The 26,164-nt window shown below is 42.2% G+C and overlaps 1 protein-coding gene across 1 annotated transcript in view; it reads right to left on the reverse strand.

Annotated features, from left to right (window-relative positions):
• The window catches only part of colec10 (collectin subfamily member 10), an 86,159-nt gene that overhangs the window by 13,131 nt on the left and 46,864 nt on the right, over positions 1 to 26,164 (reverse strand). Inside the window, exons 4-6 of the mRNA XM_033019201.1 lie at positions 17,189 to 17,260; positions 11,605 to 11,658; positions 6,600 to 6,695 (exon numbers count right to left, since the gene is read on the reverse strand). Of these exons, the coding sequence (XP_032875092.1) occupies positions 6,600 to 6,695; positions 11,605 to 11,658; positions 17,189 to 17,260 (222 nt within the window). The remainder of the gene's footprint in view (positions 1 to 6,599; positions 6,696 to 11,604; positions 11,659 to 17,188; positions 17,261 to 26,164) is intronic.

Here is a 26,164-nt window from a genome sequence, read left to right on the forward strand (position 1 = left end):
TGACCAAAGAAGTTCATCCTCACCTCCTTTCTAAAAGAGCGTCCTTTAATTCTGAGGCTATGACCTCTGGTCTCAGACTCTTCCATCAGTGGAAACATCCTTTTCACATCCACTCTAACTATGCCTGTCATTATTCTGTAAGGCTCAAATCCTTCAATGTGTGTAATGAGATGCTGCACATGTTTTACAACAATGTGGTTGCAAGTGTTATATTCTACGCTGTTGCCTGCTGGGGCAACAGCATTAGTGCAAAAAACAACAAGAAGCTGGTCAAACTGGTTAAACGAGCTAGCTCAGTGCTGGAGGGGAGAGTAGACTCTGGGATGGATGTGCTTGAGAGGCGTATGAGGCACAAGGTACAGGTCATCCTGAAAAACCCCGGGCATCCCCATCTTCACCGTTCGCAGGAGTTCCCACGGTAACCGCAAGAGTTATTACGGATATCGCACGGATATCGCACTGGCCACTACGTTCATACAATGTTGCAATACTCAACCACAAGTGTACAAGTCACTCTTGGAGAAATTCAAACTTGCTTGAATTTTCTCCCGAGTCACCAAGTTACACGATTACCTGCCGTTAACGCCACGGTGGTCCACGGTGGTCCACGAATGCCGTACTGTTATCGCACGAGGTTCCCATGATGTTAAACTCTGGTTAACTCTTGCGTCAAGTCGCCCCGTGAAAAAGCCGCTTAAGAGATTGGTGGTGCTAGATAACAGATGCAATTAGCATCTGTTATCTAGCAGAACATTTTCCTGTAATTCTTTCCTTTTTCAATCTACTGCAACAGTTAAATCATAGTTCAAAAGTCAATTATCACAACCATTCAATTATTATTTAAATTATTTCCACAGAAGAGTTTGCACAGTGAATACTGAGAACTGATTTGATTCTTGGAACTATTGTAACCAAGTTTAATGTTTTATCCTACTCATTTCCTCCTGGCTGCATCCTACAATAGTTTAGAAGGAACTGCAGATGCTGGAAAATCGAAGGTTGAAAAAAATGCTGGTGGAGTCCATGTGGGCCAGGAATCGTTTGTTGAAGGCGTGGATCTTCCGGAGGATGAAGTAGGGTTGGGGTCCGTTGCAGGTCTGGGTGAGTGAGGCCCGAAGTTTCGGGAGAGTCAAAGCGAGGTCCTGCTGGTGTCGGCGCATCGCAGCCAGAGTAGATCTCAGAGCGCGGAAGGAGAATTGCCGTGTATGGCGGCAGATAGCCAGTCGGTATCTATAGTCCGGGTTGGGTCCGAACTGGGAAATTTGTTGAACTCTTATTCGTTGTTAGATTTTCTCCATCTATAACCTTCCCTGCAGGTTATCGGTGAAGGATTTAGGTTGCTTTTAACCCCCAGCTCACTAAACTGTGAGCAGAATATGAACTCTTGCATTTTACAAGCACTCTTCAAAATGAACATTTGTCTTTTTTTAAGCATTTCACAAGAGTCATATTAAATAGTATTTTTTAAGTTTAGTTTAGTTTAGAGATGCAGTGCGGAAACAGGCCCTTTGGCCCACCGAGTCTGCACTGACCAGCGATCCCAGCACATTAACACTACCCTACACACACTAGGGACAATTTACATTTATACTAAGCCAATTAACCTTCAAACCTCTACTTCTTTGGGAGTGTGGGAGGAAACCGAAGATCTCAGAGAAAACCCACGCAGGTCGCGGGGAGAACGTACAAACTCCGTAAAGACAGCACCCATAGTCAGGATCGAACCCGGATCTCTGGCGCCGTAAGGCAGTAACTCTACTGCTGGTTTTCTTTTTTTTTCTTATTTAAATAAAAAGTTGACTTTTCACATTTCACATAGGGTGGTAGAGCTTTCTGCTTTCTCCATCATGACGACAATGGAGCGTCGGGGTCACCAATGTGGTGCGTAGGTCTCGAAACGAAAGAGAGGAGTCAGGTATTTCGAGAGGCACCTTTATTTGTGTTCCTCCCGGTTGTAGGGAAGTCCACATGAGAGAAAGATGGCACCCAAACCCCTGCCTTTAAACCCTCTGGTTAAGGGCCGCCTCCGGACTGAACCACTCCCGTGCCGAGGGGTTCGACAGTTAGGATGGCCCGACCCTTGGGAGCCGCCACAAAAGTAATTTAAAAGAAAATGTTTCAGATTCACAAGGTAGTAGAAGCCAGCTCAATCATTCAAAGCAATTCCTGAGGGAGGAAGATAAAAATGCTGGAAAAACTCAGCGGGTGAGGCAGCATCTAGGGAGCGAAGGAAATAGGCAACGTTTCGGGTCGAAACCCTTCTTCAGACTCTTCATGTTATTTACCAGTCTGAAGAAGGGTTTCGTCCCGAAACATTGCCTATTCCCTTCGCTCCATAGATGCTGCCTCACCCGCTAAGATTCTCCAGCATTTTTGTCTACCATCGATTTTCCAGCATCTGCAGTTCCTTCTTAAACATCCTGAGGGAGGAATCTATTTTGTCTTTGTCACTGAACATTTGTCACTGAACTACTTGAGGGTATCAGAAAGTCATCTAAAAGCTGGTAAAAAAAAAAAGAGTTTGAAGCAGCCTCTTAAGGGAGGAAGGAGAAGGAGAAAAACTAGCTGTTGGGGAGCAGATTTCAGGGCTTGGATACCGCTATTGCCAATAGCGCGATGAATTGGCTGGAAGAACAAAGGACTGGTACTGGATGAACCATGAAATCGCAGGGAGTTTAAGGGTTGCCGTTCAAGAGATAAAGAGAGAAAATGACTTGAAGAGAGATGAAATCTAGGATCAAAATATTTTAGACACAAAAAGCTGGAGTAACTCAGCGGATCAGACAGCATCTCTGGAGAAAAGAATAGGTAACATTATGGGTCTATTGATATGGGGAGAAGGCAGAAACGGGGTACTGATTGTGGATGATCAGCCATGATCGTTTTGAATGGCGGTGCTGGTTCGAAGGGCCAAATGGCCTACTCCTGCACCTATTGTCTAAGGGTCGAGACCCTTCTTCAGACTCTTTCCTACACATGAAAGTGTGTTAATTGAATTCTTGCTTAAACAGATCAGTGCCAGTCCTAGTCACCAAGAGGAAAGGCAATGGTGCAAGAGTTTGTGTCCAGGAACTGAATTTTAGATGACCTCTAACTTATGAATGGTGGAGCGAGTGGGCACTGCAATGGATTTGAATAGTCAGGTCTTGTGTAAAGTGAAGATGAGGTTTCATTTGCAGATGCGCTGAGCTGGTGATGTCAAGACATGATGCGGAAGTGGAAATAGGCTACTATTAATGACATTACTATCTGGTCCAAAGTTTATCTTGGGTCAGACATACCAGTCAAGTCCAATTATATGCAGGTTGAGCCAAGAGCTTTGAAATGGAATTTGTATTGTGGAGCGAAGATTCTTTCTTGAATTGCGGATTCTTTCCTGAATCCGGAAAATCTCGACTCATCCAGCCCAGGAGAGTCTGAAGAAGGGTCTCGACCCAAAAAGTCACCCATTCCTTCTACACAGAGATGCTGCCTGTCCCGCTGAGTTACTCCAGCATTTTGTGTCTATCTTCGGTGTAAACCAGCATCTGCAGTTCCTTCCTACACATGGTGAGTGATATGTTAGAGACAGTGATGGCATCAAGGGAGATGATGATGGTGTGGAATTGTTTTTTATAAACATCCATGCACAAACTGATGGTTCTCAATGCTGTTGTCAAAAATACAGCCTATAACTGGGGAATAGAATGGACCGTCAGACACCAGAACTAATGGTGTAGTGCTTGGGAGGAAACTCCTTTTCCATTGACTCCTTGCCTGTGAAAGGAAGGAGAAGAATGGAAGCCAACAAATGCAGTCACACCTAATGAGCAAAGATCCTATAGATAGACCACTCCTGCTAAATGCAATGGGCTGACGTGTAGTACGCAACGGAGTGGAACGTGGGCCTTTTTTTCATCCATTTCAGTAACCCGACCCGACCCGACTCACAGTGTAATCAACGTTGCGGGGCAACAGTTTGTGTTAATAAATTATAATTCTGAAAATGAGGAGAAGATTTTTACCAAAGGACTTTTATTTTTACGAGGATGTTTTCGTAACCGGCTTCTGTCTCTGCACTAGTATCTTTGCTCCGGTTACGGAAATGGGGCAGAAAATTACCCATGAATCTGCCCATGACCATACTACGTCTTTTTCGTCGAGTGGGCTATCTTGCTTGCTATAGGATCTTTGCTAATGAGATGGTGAGGGAGTGGTGGGGGAGGGGTCCAGTGTCAATGTGGCCAGCCGTGTCAAAGATAGATTAGGATAGGAGGGGAAACTACCTTTGTAACAATTACATGTAATTCAATTTATCTTTTTGATCAGGATTGTTCTGACACTGTTGATTAGAAGCCAGACTGGAAAGATTCAACTAAGCTGTTCTGGGAATGCCTGCAGGAATTTGATAGACAACAATATGCTGCATGGTTTCAGTAAACAAACTTAAAAAAATATTAAAACATCTCTAATTGACCTGACAATCCAGCTAATAATAACTTCAGGGACTTTAGGTAACCCAGCTAAGTACACAGCAATAAGATTTTGTTGTATTCAGAAATGTTACACGTTTAAGCAGTAAAATAATATAATGGCTGCAGTTTATATGCTTGCCGATAAATAAACAGCACATCATACTTTAGGTATCCACTGGCCCTGAGATATTCTAAGGGGTTTTACACTGAAAAAAGCATGGTGGGGAGTGTGTAGGAAGCATGGTGCAGATGCTGGTTTACACCCGAGAAAAACACCCCCACAGTCTTTTCAGATGAGGCAGAGGTTCACTTGCACCTCCTCCAACCTCATCTACTGTATCCGCTGTTCCAGATGTGAACTCCTATAAATCGGCGAGACCAAGAACAGGCTCACCGATCGTTTCGTTGAACACCTCCGCTCAGGCCGGCTAAACTTACCTGATCTCCTGGTTGCTTAGCACTTTAACTCCCCTTCCCATTCTCACACTGACCTTTCTGTCCTGGGCCTCCTCCATTGTCAGAGTGAGGCCCAACGAAAATTGGAGGAACAGCACCTCATATTTCGTTTGAGCAGCTTACACCCCAGTGGTATGAATTTTGACATATAACTTCAAGTAACCCTTGGTTTCCCTCTATCTCCATCCCTCCCCCTTCCCAGTTCTCCAACCAGTCAGACTGCCCTCCTGATTCAATTTTATCTTTGTATGCTACTTTGTCACCTTCCCCTAGCTACCAATTTCAACATTTTCCTTGAACTTTGTTCCCTTTGATGTCTCGTTTTCACACCTTACCCTTCCATATCTGTGTCTCTCTCTTTCCCCTGACTCTCAGTCTGAAGAAGGGTCTCGACCCGAAACATCACCCATTCCTCTATCCAGGGTACACAAAATTGCTGGGGAAACTCAGCGGGTGCAGCAGCATCTATGGAGCGAAGGAAATAGGCGACGTTTCGGGCCGAAACCCTTCTGAAGAAGTCTGAAGAAGGGTTTCGGCCCGAAACGTCGCCTATTTCCTTCGCTCCATAGATGCTGCTGCACCCGCTGAGTTTCCCCAGCAATTTTGTGTACCTTCGATATTCCAGCATCTGCAGTTCCCTTTTGAACCCTCTATCCAGGGTGCTGCCTCTCCCGCATGGTAGGAAGTATGATTTGTTTACAAAGGGTTGGTTATTAAAAATGGAGGTTTCTTTTTCTTTTTTTTTCTTTTTTCTTTCTCTCTTTTATCTTATGGCTTTGTAAATATTTGATTAGTGTATAAATGTAAATTATATACTCACGCAGACCATTCCAGACCAATTTGTTCTTCATTATTTTGCAAAAACAAACTTATATGAATTTTGGATCAATGACATTAAGAATTTTGTGATAGTAAGTATAAAATGTGCACTCATTGCAAAATATAAATTGTGGATTAAATTAATATCTTCTTAAATGGAAGATAGACCGAAAAACCTGGAGTAACTCAGCGGGTCAGGCAGCATCACTGGAGAAAAGGAATAGGAGACGTTTCGGGTCAAGACCCTTCTTCAGACTGAGCGTCAGGGGAAAGGGAAACGAGAGATATAAACGGTGATATAGAGAGATATAGAACAAATTAATGAAAGATATGCAACAAATAATGATGATAAAGGAAACAGGCCATTGTTAGCTGTGGGCTAGGTGAAAATGAGTTACAGACAATGAGACTCAACAAGTCCCTTTCCCCTGACTCTCAGTCTGAAGAAGGGTCTCGACCCGAAACGTCATCTATTTCTTTTCTCCAGAGATGCTGTCTGACCCACTGAGTTGTTCCAGCTCTTTGTGTCTAAGACGACTTTGTAATTAGTACAACGACCTGGGTGGGGGAGTGACGGAGAGAGAGGGGATGCAAGGGTTACTTGAAGTTATAGAAACCGCTGGGTTGCAAGCTGCCCAAGCGAAATATGAGGTACTGTTCCTCCAATTTGCGTTTGGCCTCACTCTGACAATGGAGGAGGCCAAGGCCAGAAAGGTCAGTGTGGGAATGGGAAGCGGAATTAAAGTATTTGGCAACCGGGAGATCAGGCAGGCCCAAGTGGACTGAGCGAAGGTGTTCAGCGAAACGATCGCCCAGTCTACGTTTGGTCTTCAATGGAAATTATATTATTCAGAGAAATATCTTACCTACCATTCTTTACAAAGCGCATTGTGCTGTTCAGGCGAGCTATGTTGATATCCATTTGTCCGACTACTTTGCGGTATCTTCCACAATCACAGAAGCGTCCTGTTAATTCATCAGAATATTTTATGTGATTGATATGCAGGATAACCATGGCCTTTGCTCAGTGACCAACAACTTGTGGCTGAAGCATCAACAATTGGGGGGGGGGGGGAACAAAGTACAATGGGGACCCGGCGGTGGGGCAACTGCTGTGGGGGTGGGGCGGGGGTTGGGGGGGAAACAAAAGATGTAGCCGCCAGACTTATAACTTTGTCAGTGCCGTAGGTGGCTGCTATTTGTATACATTGGGTATACAAGCAAATAATTTCACTCTGCCTAGTCACATGTGACAATAAAGTATTCCCTTCCATTGACTAAACTTCTTATTTGAGACATCAACCATCAAAGGTACCTTCCAAGTTGCTACATCAGACTAAATATTAGTTGTCATGCATAATCATAGGCCTCAAAATTTTCTCTCAAATAAAAATAACCAAAACTAAAACTATCAGGGTAAAATTACCTCTATTGCATATTGCATAATTGAGATTTAGATGTTGTTAGGTCCAGACCACAAGATTTAATACAATGACCAAATGATTAGAAATGTTAGATTAATGTTAGTTCGCCCATCAGTAGGAAAACTGCACTTCATCCATTGAGGTATCTAGTTATTTCTTATATGACTTTATGCTTATTCCTCATTCATTACTGGCCTGGGTCATTTTTTAAAATTCTGCAGTAACTGATTAGAATGAGCTTCAAATGGATACAGTACAAATGTTTATCATATTTCCACTTCTAAATGTGCTAAAGTAATGATATTGGTATTGATGAAATACAGATAGAAATTAACATCAGACACGGCATTGTGAAGGCCCACTCATTGTTTCTTGTTGAAGTTCAGTATTGGTTAAAGATATAGCTATCCATGTCAATTCTAACCAACATGGTGTGTGGAATCATATGGTTTTATGGAACGGAATCAGAAGCATAAACCATTCAGATTTTGCTGATAAAAAAAGCAGTTTCAGTTCAACATTTGCACCTTATAAATTTGCAGGAAATTGCAAAATTGCCACATCTTATAGTATTTCGAGGGCAAAACTATAAGTATGGCTGGGTTTGAAGAAGTAACTAGGAAAATGGACAAGGGAGAGCCAGTGGATGTAGTGTACCTGGACTTTCAGAAAGCATTTGATAAGGTCCCACATAGGAGATTAGTGGGCAAAATTAGGGCACATAGTATTGGGGGTAGAGTGTTGACATGGATAGAGAAGTGGTTGGCAGACAGGAAACAAAGAGTAGGGATTAACGGGTCCCTTTCAGAATGGCAGGCAGTGACTAGTGGGGTACTGCAAGGCTCGGTGCTGGGACCGCAGCTATTTACAATATACATCAATGATTTGGATTCAAAGTAACATTAGCAAATTTGCAGATGACACAAAGCTGGGTGGCAGTGTGAACTGTGAGGAGGATGCTATGAGAATGCAGGGTGACTTGGACAGGTTGTGGGAATGGGCAGATGCATGGCAGGTGAAGTTTAATGCAGATAAATGTGAGGTTATCCACTTTGGTAGCAAAAACAGGAAGGCAGATTACTATCTAAATGGCGTCAAGTTGGGAAAAGGGGAAGTACAACGGGATCTGGGGGTCCTTGTACATCAGTCTATGAAAGTAAGCATGCAGGTACAGCAGGCAGTGAAGAAAGCGAATGGCATGTTGGCCTTTATAACAAGAGGAATTGAATATAGGAGCAAAGAGGTCCTTCTGCAGTTGTACAGAGCCCTAGTGAGACCACAGCTGGAATATTGTGTGCAGTTTTGGTCCCCTAATTTGAGGAAGGGCTTTCTTGCTATTGAGGGAGTGCAGCGTAGGTTTACAAGATTAATTCCTGGGATAGTGGGACTGTCATATGTTGAGAGAATGGAGCAGCTGGGCTTGTACACTCTGGAGTTTAGACGAGAGGGGATCTCATTGAAACATATCAGATTGTTAAGGGCTTGGACACGCGAGAGGCAGGAAACATGTTCCCGGTGTTGGGGGAGTCCAGAACCAGGGGCCACAGTTTAAGAATAAGGAGTAAGCCATTTAGAACTGAGACGAGGAAACACTTTTTCTCACAGAGAGTGGTGAGTCTGTGGAATTCTCTGCCTCAGAGGGCAGTGGAGGCAGGTTCTCTGGATGCCTTCAAGAGAGAGCTGGATAGGGCTCTTAAAGATAGCAGAGTCAGGGGATATGGGGAGAAGCAAGGAACAGGGTACTGATTGGGGATGATCAGACATGATCCCATTGAATGGCGGTGCTGGCTCGAAGGGCCAAATGGCCTACTCCTGCACCTATTGTCTATTTTGTCTATTGTCTATTGTTTGAAATGGCAAAATAGATGGCTAGATTGTAAGATTAGAGAATTGAACTGGCGCTTTAGTTTGGGACAATTATTTTTCTCTGGAGACCACCACGCTCTCCCTGCTTATGTCCAGCTCAGTGTGTCTTTCAATCACATAGTCAATTTCTCGAGTAATAATGCCTTTTGATCTCAACCCTACTGAAACACTCACACTTTCCTTTGTTATTCACCAACTGGACCATTTCAAAACCAATCTATGATCTTTGTTGAAAACACTGCTGGTGTGTCTCCCTTCTCCTTTTGTTTTACTCTCTGTAAATTGGAGTTCGTGTAACATAGAAACATAGAAAATAGGTGCAGGAGGAGGCCATTCGGCCCTTCGAGCCAGCACTACCATTCATTGTGATCATGGCTGATCGTCCCCTATCAATAACCCGTGCCTACCTTCTCCCCATTTACCTTGACTCTACTAGCCCCTAGAGCTCTATCTAACTCTCTCTTAAATCCATCCAGTGACTTGGCCTCCACTGCCCTCTGTGGCAGGGAATTCCATAAATTCACAACTCTCTGGGTGAAAAAGTTTTTGGTCACCTCAGTCTTAAATGACCTCCCCTTTATTCTAAGACTGTGGCCCCTGGTTCTGGGCTCGCCCAACATTGGGAACATTTTTCCTGCATCTAGCTTGTCCAGTCCTTTTTATAATTTCATATGTTTCTATAAGAACCCCCTCATCCTTCTAAACTCCAGTGAATACAAGCCTAGTCTTTTCAATCTTTCCTCATATGACAGTTGATATGCCTCATATGACTTTCCTCATATTACAGACTTTCCTCATATGAGTGTAGAACTCATCAGGTCTTGTTCACCCATTATCCTGGTGCTTTGCTGACTTGCATTGGTTCTTAGTTAAAGTGATGCCTGTGCTTGAAAGTAAAATTGCATACGTCTATACACATTCCTCCACAGCACTGACCATTCCTCTCTCTCCATCCTCCTCTGGCTCCACAACTCTCCAACATATCCACACTCATTCCTTCCTGACTGTGTAATTATCCCTAAATTATCCCTGGTTAGGGATGGGCTTCGGTAGCTCCAAGCTCCGGAGCTTCGATCGCCGGCTGCGGATGGTTCGACTTCCCCCGACCACGGGAGAAAAGGAGGAAAGAAGATAAGACTTTATTGCCTTCCATCACAGTGGGGAATGTGGAGGAGCCGCTGTGATGGATGTTAATATCAATTTTGATGTAGTCGTGTGTCTTGGTGCTTTTTTGGCATGACTGTATGGCAAACCAAATTCCTCGTATGTTGCAAAACATACTTGGCTAATACATTACGATTATGATTATGAATTACGATTATGATAAATGTAACCACTGCACTGTTGATAAGCATATCTTTATTTATCAAAACTCTGGAGTTCTTGTCAATTTCTCTGCCTATGTGCACATTTTTCTTCCTCCAAGGCATTTATAAAAGCTTTGACCAATTTTTCCAGAAACCTTTATTTGGCTAGGTTGTCAGGCGAGACAATAAATATTAGTTAATTAAATGATTAAATATGTTTATATAAATGTTTTCAATTGCTTAAATATATTTTAACTATTTTGGTTTGTGCAAAATATGCTAATATATATATATTTTAAAACTAACATTATTTTCAGTTGTAAGGAAGTCTGGAATGGGATTGAAGGGGCAAGATGCCAGGTTCGATCTGGGGAGGGTGTTTGTTCGTTAGGCAAGGGGAATGGGAGTAAGCTGAACAAATTGGGCGGCACAGTGGCGCAGCTGTAGAGATGCTGCTTTACAGCACCGGCGACCCGGGTTCAATCCTGACTATGGGTGCAGTCTCTACAGAGTTTGAACTTTCTCCCTGTGACCACGTGGGTTTTCTCCAGATGCTCTGGTTTCATCCCAGATTCCACAGACAAGCAGGTTTATTGGCTTCTATAAAATTGTCCCTAGTTGTGTAGGATAGAACAAGTGTCCGGGTGATCATTGGTCGGTGTGGACTCAGTGGGCTGCAGGGCCTGTTTCCACGCTATATTTCTAAAGTAAATTAAACAAAACTAATTTGGTCTCTATCTTGGGAAAGAAAACATGGTTCTTCAAACTTATTTGGTGGAAGGAGCTAGCTCACAATAATTGGAACTGAATGCTGTTTGTCACATCATGTACGATATGAGTGGCACAGCGGTATAGTTGCTGCCCTACAGCGCCAGAGACCCGGGTTCCATCCTGACCTTGGGTGCTGCCTGTACAGAGTTTGTACAGTTTCTCCCTGTGACCACATAGGTTTCCACCGGGTGCTCCGGTCTCCTCCCACATTCCAAAGACATGCTGGCATGTAGGTTAATTGGCTTCTGTAAATTGCCCCAAGAGTGTAGGATAGGCTAGAGGTGATCGCTGGTCAGCGCGGAAGGGCCTCTTTCCATGCTGTATCTCTAAATTAAACTAAACCAAACGTGAGTGCCCTGAAGTTCCTATAGCATGTCAAAGCAAGTGACCAAATGGCCAGCAGCAACATTTCCCATGTTAAGTAACCAAATGCCCAAGGAGTGTAGCTTTTTGGAACATCAGGAGGTTACTGCATGAGTCTGTACATTCGGGAATCAGATATAATACCTGGTTGTCCTTTCATTCCTGGAGATCCTGGCAACCCTCTATATCCTTTGTCACCTAAATAATAATCAACAGTGAGTCACAACCTCGTCACACAAATGACTGATTATTACCAGTATAATTTTACTTGCACTATATTTGTGAAGGAATGCTTTTACACAGAAAGCAATCAAGTAGGGGTTTTAGTCATATTAATGTCAGACATATGTACATAATTACTGTAATAATGTTTCAACATGATTCCATGATACAATAATTGAAAAATCTGTCTGTTAACAAACAATAGCTTCCATTGAGGACAGTGCTCCTTTTACAATATAGTGTCAAAACAGGCCCTTCGCCCCAACTTGCCCACACCGACCAACATGTCCCAACTGCACTGGTTCCACCTGCCAGTGTTTAGCCCAGATTCCTCTAAACCTTCCCATCCTAGTACCTGTCCAAATGTTTTTTTTAAATGTTGTGATTATACCTGCCTCAACTACCTCCTCTGGTAGCTCATTCCATATACCTACTACCCTTTATGTAAAATAGTTGCCGCTCATGTTCCTATTAAATCTTTCCACCTTAAACCTATGTTCTTTGTTTCTTGATTCCCTGTTCTGGGTAAATGACTGTGCATTTACCCTATCTATTCCTCTCATGGTCTTATATCACTCTACATAGATCGCCCCTCATTCTCCTGTGCTCCAGGGAGTAAAGTCCTAGACTGCTCAACCTTTCCTTGTAGGTCAGGCCCTTGAGTCCAGACAACGTCCTCGTAAATCTTCTCTGCACCCTTTCCAGCTTAACAATATGTTGTATAAACATCTGATTAAAAATTACTATTCCTATTTTTTAATATATATGAATTTCTGTTTATATAATGCTCAAAATTTGGATGATTCAGGATTACATTGCATCTTTAATGGCACTTATCTGTACGTTTAAACACTTTGTAACTGGGCTACTGATGATCACAGAGGTTTGTGTAGGAATCCAAATTACTGAGATCACTGGCTTCCCAAAAATAGCCCCTGTTAATATCAATGCAGCTATGAACTTGATTGTGGTAGAAAGCACTGGCTAGCCAACATTATAAAGTCTGACATGTTATTGATAATTAACTAGTATTATGAAAGGTATGCTACATGCATGGTTCAATGTTGCCCATTGTTCACAAATGAATCTTGAATCCAGCTGTCTGTTTATAGGTAATGCAGTCTACTGCAAAGATGTGCTTAGCATGTAAAGATAGTTAGAATTACATGTTCTACTTCATACCACACCCATTTTAGTGCCCATGGTTGTGTTTCAATCGAGAACCAAATTGGCCAAAAAAGATACTTGAATCAGTGTTGGGGTAGCTTACTTTTGAAAATATATACTGTAGATAGAAACAGGAAGCTGGAGTAACTCAGCGGGTCAGACAGCATCTCTGGGGAAAAGGAATAGGTGATGTTTCAGGTTGAGACCCTTCGTCAGACTGAGAGTCAGCGGAGAGGGTAACTAGAGATATAGACAGTGATGCCCTGGGTTTCCTTGTCCCTACATTATATTTGCAAGATTGTGCCCTGCATGCTGCAGAATGGTGTTTTGCATTTGCTACACGTGCACTGCATGAAGCTGGAATGGTCTGGGCTTAGACCAAGAGGTGTGTACAGAGTGTCTATAACTTGATGTACGAATGAATTAATACTTTATTGTCACATGTGACAAGTCACAGTGAAATTCTTTGCTTGCATAACCAAGGTATGCAAATAGTTGCCCATAAAGGGCGCTTACAAAGTTACAGAGTATCCGGTTGTTCTCTCCCCTCCCCCCACCCTCACGGCGATCCCCGCATGCCGGGTCCTCCTTTGTCCCTCCCCCCGGCACGTGGTCCGTCCTCATCCATCGGTCGGCGCCGTACCGACCTCTCCACTATCCCCGCCGGATCCTCTCCGGACGCCTCCGTGGCACCGACCCCGAGCCCCAGCCACGGGCTCTGCCGACCCACAGGCTCCATCGGCTATTGGCTCCGTTGATTCGCGGTACTCGCGGAGCTCCGACCTGTGGGGGCTCCGGTCTCACTGACCTCGCCGCCCACCGGGAGGCTTTATGAATGTAATGTGCTTGGCGCAAATAGTTGCAGAGAGGTAGAAAAATTCACAGGATGTAGCTTTGAATTTATTATTTGGAACATGGTGCATGAGAATATTGTAAAAGAAAGAAATGTTTTTCCAGGATTCTTGAGAAATTATATCTAGTATAAGTGAGGATAAAATTACACTGCGATCTATGATCACCATCAAGTGATCTAAGTGCACACTCGAGTACATTCTAAATTACGACAGGGAAGAAATATTAGTAATCCACTTTCTTTTTGAAATGGTGTGTGCTTGCCCTTGAGTACTCCTTTTTAAGAGACTGGGTGGCAAGGTGTCGTAGCGGTAGAACTACTGCCTTAAAGCACCAGAGACCCGGGTTTGATCCTGATTATGGGTGCTTGTCTGTATGGAGTTTGTACATTCTTCCCGTGACCTGCGTGGGTTTTCTCCGAGATCTTCCGTTTCCTCCCACACTCCAAAGCCGCACAGGTTTGTAGGTTAATTGCCTTAGGGGTAAATGTAACATTGTTCCTAGTGTGTGTAGGGTGGTGTTAATGTGCGGGGGTCGCTGGTCGGTGCGGACTCGGTGGGCCAAATGGGCCTGTTTCCACGCTGTATCTCTAAACTAAACTAAAAATTGAAACTAAACTGCATTTGCAAACTTCTCCACTACCTGACACGTCAGAATAAAGGAAATGAAATGTGCAAAGATCTCCAGGCTGATATTTTAATGAGATCACCTAAAAACTGAAGGATAGTTTGTACAGGGTGATAACTTTCAGCCTGATACTGGAATGCCACAGAATGTGAGGAGTATGTGTGAGGTCGCTAGCATGCCGTCATTTGTGGTTAGGCATCATGAATTTCCAGTTAAGGTTAAGTATCAAACATAGTTTGATTTATTTGCAAGGTTCACTGCATTGAAGGGTCATAGGACTCAAGTGAGCCATCCAGGCGCAGACATTCCTAATGATCGCTTTAGCTCTAGTTGGTAAAAAGTAGAGGAGGATGAAATGGAGACGAACATAGAATTCAAATGGTCAATTAGGATCAAAGGAGAATGTATACCTCTAATAATTAGGTGAGAAATACAATAAAATGGAGCATTGGAGGAATTTATGTCCAACAATTGTATTTATTTTAAAATGCAGTTTCTGAATGTTGCACTTTCTAATTTGTATAATCATTTGGCATTTCAGATACAATTAATTGGCATCTCTCAGGCAGCCTTTGAAGATAATAGACAATAGGTGCAGGAGTAGGCCATTCGGTCCTTCGAGCCAGCACCGCCATTCAATGTGATCATGGCTGATCATCCACAATCAGTACCCTGTTCCTGCCTTCTCCCCATATCCCCCGACTCCGCTATCTTTAAGAGCCCTATCTAGCTCTCTCTTGAAAGTATCCAGAGAATCGGCCTCCACCGAGGCAGAGAATTCCTCAGACTCACAACTCTGTGTGTGAAAAAGATGGATTTGTTGTTGCCAGATTACACTATTGTTGGTCTTGAGCGGATAATTGGTAGATAAGATTTTTAACATCAATATCTGGTCATTCCAAGATAGAAGAGATCAGTTATCGTTTTTGTAGAAGATAGACACAAATTGCTGGAGAAACTCAGTGGGAGGGGCAGCATCTCTGGAGTGAAGGAATAGGTGACGTTTCGGGTCGAGACCCTTTTTTCATCCCGTAACCTCACCCATACCTTTTCTCCAGAGATGCTGCTTGTCCTGCTGAGTTACTCCAGCATTTTGTGTCTATCTTCGATATTAACCAGCATCTGCAGTTGTTTCCTCCTACATAGTTTGGTAGAAGTTGTGTTTCAGACCACTGTCTGACCCCAGGACCAGGAGGTTGGGGGATTTTCACCAGGCGCTTATCATAGTGGCACTTATCATAGTCATAGAACATGGAAACCACCCTTCCCCCTCTCCCTTCCTAGTTCTCCGACCAGTCTGACTGTCCTCCTGATTATATTGTATCTCAGTATGCTTTGTTCTCACCTTCTCCTGGCTAACAATGATCTATTCTACATTTTCCTTGATTCTCTTCTCCTTTGATCTCTCACTTTCACAGCTTACCCTTCCTTATCTCGGTGTCTCACTCTCCCCTGACTCTCAGTCTGAAGAAGGGTCTCGACCCGAGACGTCACCCATTCCTTCTATCCAGAGATGCTGCCCCTCCAGCTGAGTTACTCCAGCATTTTGTGCTTATCTTTGGTGTAAACCAGCATCTGCAGTTCCTTCCTACACATGGAAACAGGCCCTTTGGCCCTTCTCATTCATACCGACCAAGATGCCCCATTTATGCTAGTCCCACAAGTCTGTGTTTGGATCATATTCCCTCTAATCCTTTCCCATCCACGTTCAGGCCAAATGTTGTTCCAATGTTGTTAATGTACTTGCCTCCATTCATCCTCACACAGAGGATACATTGATGTCAATGCATATTTATTAATTATTTGGAATGTCAATAAGTCCAAGGCTGTAGATATCAGTCCCTTCAACATACTTAATATGGCAATAAATGAGAACAATTAACTGCACAAAGCTATCTGCCCTTTAGGTATCAGTGGGTTATCCGATAACTCAGTGGAGGACTATTCAAACAAGAATCTGGACCACTCCCTTATGCCCCTGTCCCACTTAGGAAACCTGAACGGAAACCTCTGGAGACTTTGCGCCCCACCCAAGGTTTCCGTGCGGTTCCCGGAGGTTTTTGTCAGTCTCCCTACCTGCTTCCACTACCTGCAACCTCCGGCAACCACCTGCAACCTCCGGGAACCACACGGAAACCTTGGGTGGGGCGCAAAGTCTCCAGAGGTTTCCGTTCAGGTTTCCTAAGTGGGACAGGGGCATAATTATCAATTTGACGTTAAACTGCCTACCCTGCCATTGGACAAACAAATTCACAGATAATCTGTGCAGGCCTCTAATTGTTCCAAAAACCGTCTGTGTGTCTTGCAGAAGAAAATTAATATATTTATAGGATCCAGAGTGAGAAGGTACCATTTGTGGTATCCAGGACAAATGATATCAGGTGCTGGTGAATGAATCAGTTTTCTGGTTGTTTGCAGGCCCGCAGTGCACGTGGATGTGACTTTGGTGAGTCAGGAGGTAGCTACACTTGGAAGGATGGCTCAACCTCTCGCTCTGGGTGTGTGGTGCACAGGAGGGCAGATGATTGCGCCCTGACACCAGCAAATTAATTACACAACGTGCCTGCCAGCTTGCAAGTAATCGTCTGTCTGTGACTGAGCATGATTGGAATAATATTCACAGGTTCACAAGTCATAGGAGTAGAATTAGGCCGTTCGGCCCATCGAGTCTACTCCGCAAGTATAAGTCGGGACAACTTCTTCTGTAGATGGTTCGGGTCATCACCCTTCCTCTGAAGAAGGGTCCCAACCTGAAACGCTGCCTATCCACGATTCCAGAGATGCTGTCTTACCCTTCTGAGTTACTCCAACACTCTGTGTTCTTTGAAATGTTTACATTGCGTTCAGTCTTTGGACTTACCCTTTGCGCCAATTGGACCAATTTTACCTCTTTGTCCAATTTCTCCTTTCTGTCCAGGCTCGCCAATCAATCCTGAATAAAATGAAACGTTCACGTTAGATGATTAACCTGCCATGTTGTAGCATTGCTGTGACTCCAATAATTGCAGGTTACCCAGGAAAACCGTGCTTCCTGCAAAACACTGCTTTCTTTGTGCGTAATCAAATTGAGATTATTTATACATGGGCGGCACGGTGGCACAGTGGTAGAGTTACTGCCTTGCAGCGCTAGAGACCCGGGTTTGATCTCGACTACGGGTGCTGTCTGTACGGAGTTTGCATGTTCTCCCCGTGACCACGATGGTTTTCTCCAAGATCTTGGGTTTCCTCCCACACTCCAAAGATGTACAGGTTGTAGGTTAATTGTCTTGGTGTATGTGTAAATTGTCCCTGGTGTGTATAGGATAGTGTTAGAGTGCGGGGATTGCCGGTCGGTGCGGACTCAGTGGGCCGAAGGGCCTGTTCCACACTGTATCTCTAAGCTAAACTAAACTAAACGGTTTTATTTAGTTGTACATAGTCGGACATCAATTGCCAAGAAATTACTAAAATTTACGGTTAAAAAGCAGTGCTTAAAGATTTGATAGTATGAGTCATGGATAATGAACCTGATGGAATTTATTTTTGTAAGTTCATTGACGTAGTCAATAACAGATGTTATTAATATGGTTCACAAGCCCACTTGATAACATCCAGTTTAAGGCATTAATTGCTGAAGCTAAGACATAATCAAAGAGAAGGTATTGGCTGTACACCATGAGTGGATACAGGAGGCAGCTACTCAGATTGGCTGGAGGCAGCCAGTGGGGCCATCAAGTGCATGGCTGTTCATCATATTGAAAATACTGAAGTGGTGTTTATCAAACATTACAAATGTCACGAACCAAGACGGTAATGTAAGCAGTGTGGTTAGATGCATGAAAATATATATTTTAAACAGATTAAACAACTGTATGGAAAATGAGTTTCAGTGGGGGCAAGTAAGAGGTCATCTACTTGGGACCAAAATAAATATAACAGAGGAAACCTTCGTGGATAACCTTTGCACACCATGATTAAAATGACAACATGGTCAATTTTACGTGCTTTTAAATGATCGTATTTCAGAAATATTTGGTCTAAAATCAAAATTATGAGAAGGTTACAAAATGTAATTTTAATAAATGATTGAGTGCCAGTGGGAAACTCTATGATGAATCTACTTGAACAGTGAGTTTAGTATTTATGGACTAAGCTAGAATTATTAAGATATTTGGAAATATCAAAAGACCTGTTTGACTATCACAGCAAGTAAGACAATGAATAAGAATACAAGAAATAGCAATCAGAGTTAGTCATTTGGTGCCTTGAGCCTGCTCTAACATTTTGGCTGATGTTCTATCTCATCTCCATATTTCTGCCATTATTCCAAATTTATGATTCTTCTTATATACAGAAATCTATTGATATTCATTGCATATCAATGACTGAGTTTCCTGATTTCTCTGGGTTTGAGAATTCCAATAATTCAGTGCACACTGAGTGGATACATTTCTGCCCTTTATTCTGAGACTGTGGCCCTCAGTGTTAGACTCTCTTCCAGGGGAATCATCCACCTTTCAGTCATCCTATAGAAACTTGGGCCACACACTGGTGCAGCAGTAGAGTTGCTGCCTTGCAGTGCCAGAGACCCAAGTTCGATCCTGACTACGGGTGTTGTCTTTACGGAGTTGGTATGTTCTCTCCGCGTGGGTTTTTTCCGGGTGCTCTGGTTTCCTCCCACATTCCAAAGACGAACAAGTTTATAGGTTAATTGGCTTCAGTAGGAATTGTAAATTGTCCTCAGTGTTAATGTGCGGGGACCACTGGTAGGTCTAGACCGGATGGGACGGAAGGCCTGTTTCCGCGCTGTATCTCTAAACTAAACTTGGTATGGTTCAATGAAGTCATCTCCTATTCTTCTAGTAGAGGCCTAGTGTATTCATATCTTTCATTCATTTGTTCTATATCTCTCTATATTACCATCTATATATCTCGTTTCCCTTTCCCCTGTTTCTCAGTCTGAAGAAGGGTCTTGACCCGAAATGTCACCTGTTCCATTTCTCCAGAGATGCCGTCTGCCCCACTGAGTTACTCCAGCTTTTTGTGTCCATCTTCGGTCTAAACCAGCATCTGCAGTTTGGAGTCATAGAGTCATAGAGCGATACAGCATGGAAACGGGCCCTTCGGCCCAACTTGCCCACACTGGCTAACATGTCCCAGCTACACTAGTCGCTTATAATAAACTGAGAATAACTGTAAAAATATATATTAATGGATCCTTCTCTTTGTTCAGTGGAGTTGGTTAGTGGAAGTTTTCAATGAATCTCTCCTCACATGTATGTATTGCTAGATTTCAAGCCCCATTCTTCTATCATAGGTTTTACTGACATGTCTATTACTGGTCTCCCCATTGGATTGCAACCTTGTCTTGGTCGGGGAGCTTGTGTGTCTCAGTGACCCCTAGAGCTATGCCAGCGTGAGATTATTTTTTTTTCACTTAAATTTTTATTGATTTTTCAGAGATATATACAAAACAGTGCAACACCATCACCATAAATAAAACAAAATAAGAAAAACAACAGTCAAAATAAAAAAATAAGTAGATAGGGGGAACAAAAAAAATGAATAAATAAAAAATTGGAATAAGACCGTGTGGTTCACTTACCAAATTAAAAAGAAAAATCGTTACATTGATTAGTTATCTGGAGATAATTCAATATTCATACAAACATACCATCTAGTTCTATATAACACAATCTTCCCATATCTAGCTTGGCATTTATCTAATTGGTGTCATGTCTCAAATAAACGGTCCATTTTTCCCAGATCTTCGCAAATGTATTCTCCTTGACTCTCAAGGAATATGTCAATTTCTCCATATTAAAGATGTCTAGCACAATTTCTAACCACTGTTCCTGTTTTGGACTTTTTTCATTGAGCCACTGCCTGGTAATGGCCTTCTTACTTGCAGCAAGCAAAACTTTAATCAAATATGTATCTTCTATTTTTACAATATCTTTAATACGCCCCAGATACATCACAGGGCAGGTATTTGGGATTTTATAACCCAAGATATTTTTTACAACTGCATTAACATTTTCCCAGTATGGTCTTATCTTTACACAGTTCCAGAAAATATGCGAGTGGTCTGCCTCCGTACTCCCACACAGCCTCCAACAGTGTTGTTGGACAGCAAGTTGTCTGCTTTTTATTTTGGGTGTTATAAAAAAGCGAGATAGATTCTTCCAGCAAAATTCTCTCCATACTAGTAAGCTTGTGGATGAACATTGTGTTTCACACATTTGATATATTCTTCTTCTGTTATTTGAATCTTTAATTCTGCTTCCCATTTTGTTTTATGTAGAGCGTTGATTCTCCCCCGCTTCCCACCAGAGCTTGGTAGAAAGCAGAGATGACCCGAGACCCCTTCTGTTTGTATGTATCCACAATCACCTTGATCACATTATTTGAAGTTTCATTTAGTTCCGGCCTTATCTCTTTTGTAAAGTAGTCTCTTAATTGCAAGTATCTAAAAAAATCTTTGTTTTCGAGACCATACTTTGACTTTAAATCTTGGAAGCTCATAAACTCGCCATTTTCTGAAACTGTATACATTTCCGTTATGCCTTTGTGTGCCCATTCTTTGAATTTTGAATCATACACCCCTGGCTTAAACTTTGAGTCATATGCGAACCACTTCAATGGGTGAACCCCTCTTTTTAATTTGTATTTTTCCACTATAACATTCCATATTTCTAACGTGAATGATACTATTGGATCCATAGCATGTCTCAAAACCCCTCTCAGATATTTGTCTCCCACCAAAATCTGGGTCTGGTAACCCTGTATCTCCCTTTCCATTTCTTTCCATCGAGATTCATAATCAGGTCTACACCAACAAGCCAGAGGTCTGAGTTGAGCTGCATAAAAGTATTTCCTCAGATTTGGTAAAGCCATTCCACCCTTGCTTTTCGGCAGTTGAAGTGTTGTTCGTTTTATTCTTGGTTTTTTGCTATTCCAAATGAATCGAGAGATCATTTTATCCCAGGCTATGAATTTATCTCGGGGAACATTAATTGGGAGAGATTGGAATAAATATAGTAGTTTAGGTAGGATATTCATTTTTACCATTTGTATTCTGGCACTGAAGTCTAGAGGAAGGGTCGACCACCTTTCAACATCCTTTTTGATGTTTTCTTCAATTTTGTTATAATTAGTTTCAAACATGTTGGAAAGTGTTTTGGTTATAGTTACACCAAGATACTGCATCGTTTTGGAATTCCATTTCAGATTATATGCATCTCTGATTTGTTGGGATGGAGAATAATTGAATGAAATAATTTGTGTTTTTGTTATATTCAGTTAAATACAATACCCTGAGTAGTATCCATATGTTTCAAATAGGTTCATTAGATTTGGGAGACATATATCTGGTCATTCAAGAAAAATAATGACATAATCAGCGAAAAGATCAATGATATGTTCGTTCCCCCCCTATTTTGACCCCCTGCAGGTCTTCTCTCTGCCTTATTGCTTGCGCTAAGGGTTCAATATACAAAACGAAGAGAGTGGGAGAAAGACAGCATCCTTGTCTTGGGCCCCTCTCTAATTGGATCCTTTTTGATGGGTTTCCATTTACCTTAATCCTAGCTGTAGGCTCCTGATATATTGTTTTAATACACCGAATTGCATCTTCATTGAGACCAAATCACCTCAGTACTTCATATAAAAATACCCAACTAACACTATCAAAGGCTTTTTCTGCATCTAAACTGACCAGGACCATATTTGTATCCTTCTTTTGAGCATTATCCACAATGTGGAGGGTTCTTCTAATATTGTCCTGTGTTTGACGCCCCCTAATAAATCCAGTTTGGTCTTCATTAATCAGATCTGGTACAAAAGTCTCGAGTCTTTTGCAAATGATTGAGGTAAATAGTTTGTAGTCTACATTTAAAATTGAAATTGGCCTGACATTTTTACATTGCTCTTTGTCTTTGCCTTCCTTAGGTAAAATGGTAATAATTGCTTCCTTCCATGATGGGGGAGCCCTGCCCTCTTTAAATAGGTATGTTACAATACTTACCTTCAGCGGCGCTGCAATTCTGCCACTGGCCGTGTGCGCGATTTTGGCGCGTTTGAGGGGGGGGGGGGGGGGGGGGGGGGGGGGGTTAAAATGCGGTTTTCACTACCTGGTCCTGTATTATATTTTATTGGAGTGCAGGTTTTGGCTGAGGAATCGTTCCGACGGCCGTTTTTTGGGGTTTAAAAAAAAATTCGCCTGACAAGTTAATCGCTGGAGTAATTTTACAATCAGCTTGTGAAACCGTCAACGCCGACAACGGGGCCGGATTTTTCGTAAGGGACAGGTGAAAGAAAGTAGTTTCTTTTTATGTATAAAAGTGTTTCTTAAGTAGCGAAACGGTGATTTTTCCCCCCGAACGAACTGGCAGTGTATTTGCTGCAGATACTGGTTTAAATCCACCGCAACCTCAACATTCCAATTGATAGCGTTCCATAAAATCCCACTCACAAGCTGATTTAAATGGCCATTAATTTACAGGTATTAAACATTAAATTCCTTCCATTTGGCCTATAAACCCATGACAATGAGATATAAAAATTATGTTATATTGTGAATTCTTGTGTGAATGTTATTTGGACACTTAGGCTATTTAAAAATGTTAATATATTCTTAAGAAATGGATAGATGTTTAGATCTAGTAATTGAATTTTGGAATAAGCTACAATTAGGTAACTAACTAATTATATGCTTTAATTTCAAGTTATCTAAGTAAGATTGTTTCATATTTGTTTCAGAATGCTTTAATCTATAATAACTGAACATTTCTTTCAGTTCTCTTAATTTTTAAGAAAGTTATGGGCTTTCGACTGTTCTGATCACAGCTTTTGTGTTAAGTCAATGGAAAAGCAATAGGGAACAAGATGCTAATTTCCGAGTATGAAAATGGCCATAACTTTTTTAATACTGAAGATATGAGAGTGAATTAGATGTCAAATTAAACTTCTTGTTATGCTTTATCTGACGGGATACATTACAGACTTGATTTTTAAAATCTCAAAATTTTGTTACATTGCTACTTTAAGGGTCCAGTTAAAGCAAGACAGGAGCAAAGGTGTTAGCTCTTTCTTAAAGGCCTTGTACCATTCTGGTGAAAACCCATCGCTGCCTGGTGATTTACCAGCCTTAAGTCTACTGATTGCAGCTTCCAGCTTCTTAACCGTAAATCTGTGACGTAATGGTATTATTTGTGTCCTCACCAATGGTGGCAGGTCAAGTGAGTTAAGAAACTTCTCATGCCTTTCGTCAGCTGATGGTGGTTTAGACTAAAGTTTCTTATAGTACTCTTCAATAATTCTTCTATCTCATCTGCCTCATGTGATAATTGATTGGTCTTTAGGATCTCTTATTTTTAGGATTGTATTGGAGGCCTGCGTTTATTCAGGCGTTCTGGCCAGGAGTCTAGTTGTTTTTGGACTGCTTCCTAATTGGTTGCTTTACAACTCTTGCCCTTTTTTCAATCTCCCTGAGGATCTTATCTATCTCCCCCTTATGTCCTTAATCTGTTTTAGTAACAACTGATCCTGTATGTTTTATGTTTCTTTCTCCCATCTTTCAATTTTTCGACTTTATGTTCATACGTAACTAGCCGGGCCTTTTTTTGTGTTGATGTCAGGGCGATCTGCTTCCCCGTATAACTGCCTTCATAGCATCCCACAATATTACAGGATCCTACATCCATACTCATTCACTTCTCTGTACCTTTTTATCTCTTCCCTTATTGTGTTCCGCCTTTACCTTTGGGTATTTACCCAAAATACCCACATTGAGCCTCCAAACAGTATTTCTTTTTCTACTCTTCAGGTGTACTGTCAAGCTGATCGCACTGTGATCAGATACATCTGCCACCCCGAGTTTACACTCTGTGATCCTGTGGCTTTCACCCGTATTCATTAAAAAGTAGTCAATCCTGGAGTAGACTGAGTGAGGTACTGAATAGTGTGCGTAGTTCCTCTCTAAAGGGTGAAGTTCTCTCCAAACATCAATTAGGCCCATTTCCTGCACTGATGTGTTAATAAACTTGGTCAGAAGCATCTTGGGTTTTTTTAGGCTTGTTGTATCCAAATTATGATTCATAACCACATCGAAGTCCCCTCCACATATCAAAATACCTTCAGTCTCTAAAGCAATAATGTCAAGTTTTGAAAAAACATTTGTTACTCTCTGGGGGGGCATATACATTGATCAGTGTCACTACTTTGTTTTCCATCTTTCCTTTAACTAATACATACCTTCCCTCTTTGTCCCTGACTTCTTTATAGCATTCAAATTGGACTGCATTTGTAATAAGGATAGCCGTTCCCTCTTTTGGCTAGTTTTATAGGAACTATAAAATGCATTTCTAAAGCCAAAGCATTTTAGTTTCTCATGTTCTTGTTGAGGCAGGTGAGTTTCTTGTAAAAATAGTACCTGTGCCTCTTCTTTTTTCAAGTTAGCCAGGACCTTGCTCCTTTTAACTGGATTATTCATCCCATTTACATTGAGTGACACCAATTTAATAGTATTACGTGACATTTAATTTACCTAATCCTGTATTGCATTCATAAATCTCCAGATAACTTGGAACTATGCAGGTCTGAACATCTGGACAACATGAGCCAAATAAAAAAAATAAAATAAAAGAGAAAACAGTTGACTTCCAAGTAAGGGTGATTCCTTTCCACCCTGAGTCCCCTTTGGCGAGTAGAAGGGAAAACCTCCTCCCAGAGGGCCCCTCACTAGAGGTGAAACACTCCATTTCACACATCCTAGTATCGTCTAACGTCACCCAATAGCACTTATTTTTTAGTCCAAAAGAAATGGTGACACAATAAAAGCTAGTTGGATGGGGTCTGCTCAGACTCCTGTAGTCGCTCTCTTGCTGTCTCACTCCCGTCTTCGCTCCTCTTTCCAACTCTCTGCCATGTCAAAGCCTGGAGAAGACGCTCCATTTCTGGGTCCGCCGGCTCCTCAGCGCTGTAATCAGGTGTCGCCACGGAGTAGCCTCTCCTCCTCAGCTCCTGCGCTGCGTCTTGTGCACTATGATATGTGCATGTTCCTGAGTCCCAGTGAATACGCATCTTGTCCAGCGGGGTCTGGAAGCGGACACCTCTCTCCTTCAGGGCCCTCTTTATTCCCTTATATGCTTTGCGCTTCTGGACAACATCCGTTGCATAGTCGTGGTCAAATGATAGACGTCGCCCGCCAATCATTACCTTCTTTCCCCAGGCCTTTTTGATTACCATTTCTTTGGTATTAAACTCAAGGAAATTTACCACAATAGACCTAGGTGGAGGACTACGTTCCGGTTTGCAAGCCAAAGTTCTCTGCACGCGCTGGATCCGTAGGTTGGTGTCCATTGTTATTGCGAGTTCAGTTTTCAAAAGTTGCTCCACAAATTCAGACATGAATTTGCCTTCTTCGGGTACGCCGTAGATGCGAATGTTATTTCGTCTAGACCATCCTTCCAAATCGGTCAGTTTTTCTTGCATGACTCTGTTTTTTCATAGATTTAAGCAGCACATTTTTCATAGCCATGTTGATTGTCTCTGCCTCTTCGATTCATGCCTCTGCTTTGTTTAGTCTAGTTTCGTGGGTGTGGATTTGTTTGGAGTTAGCAGAAAGTTTATGATAAATTTCTTGCTTCAGATCTTTGAGTTCAGCTATCGTTTCTTCTTTGAGCCCTTCTTTAAATTTATGTAAGCACATTATATTCAGCCCTGAAGTCACGTATTTCCTTACTGATATTGTTGAGCATTGAGCGCACGGTTTCTGCCGAGTCATCTTTTGAGCTTTGAGCTTTGTCCATCTCCGGTGAATTATTTCTTTCTCGTCCGTCACGTTCCTTTTGACTTC

This window comes from Amblyraja radiata, chromosome 4, assembly GCF_010909765.2.
Source record: "Amblyraja radiata isolate CabotCenter1 chromosome 4, sAmbRad1.1.pri, whole genome shotgun sequence".
NCBI classification, from domain to species: domain Eukaryota; kingdom Metazoa; phylum Chordata; class Chondrichthyes; order Rajiformes; family Rajidae; genus Amblyraja; species Amblyraja radiata.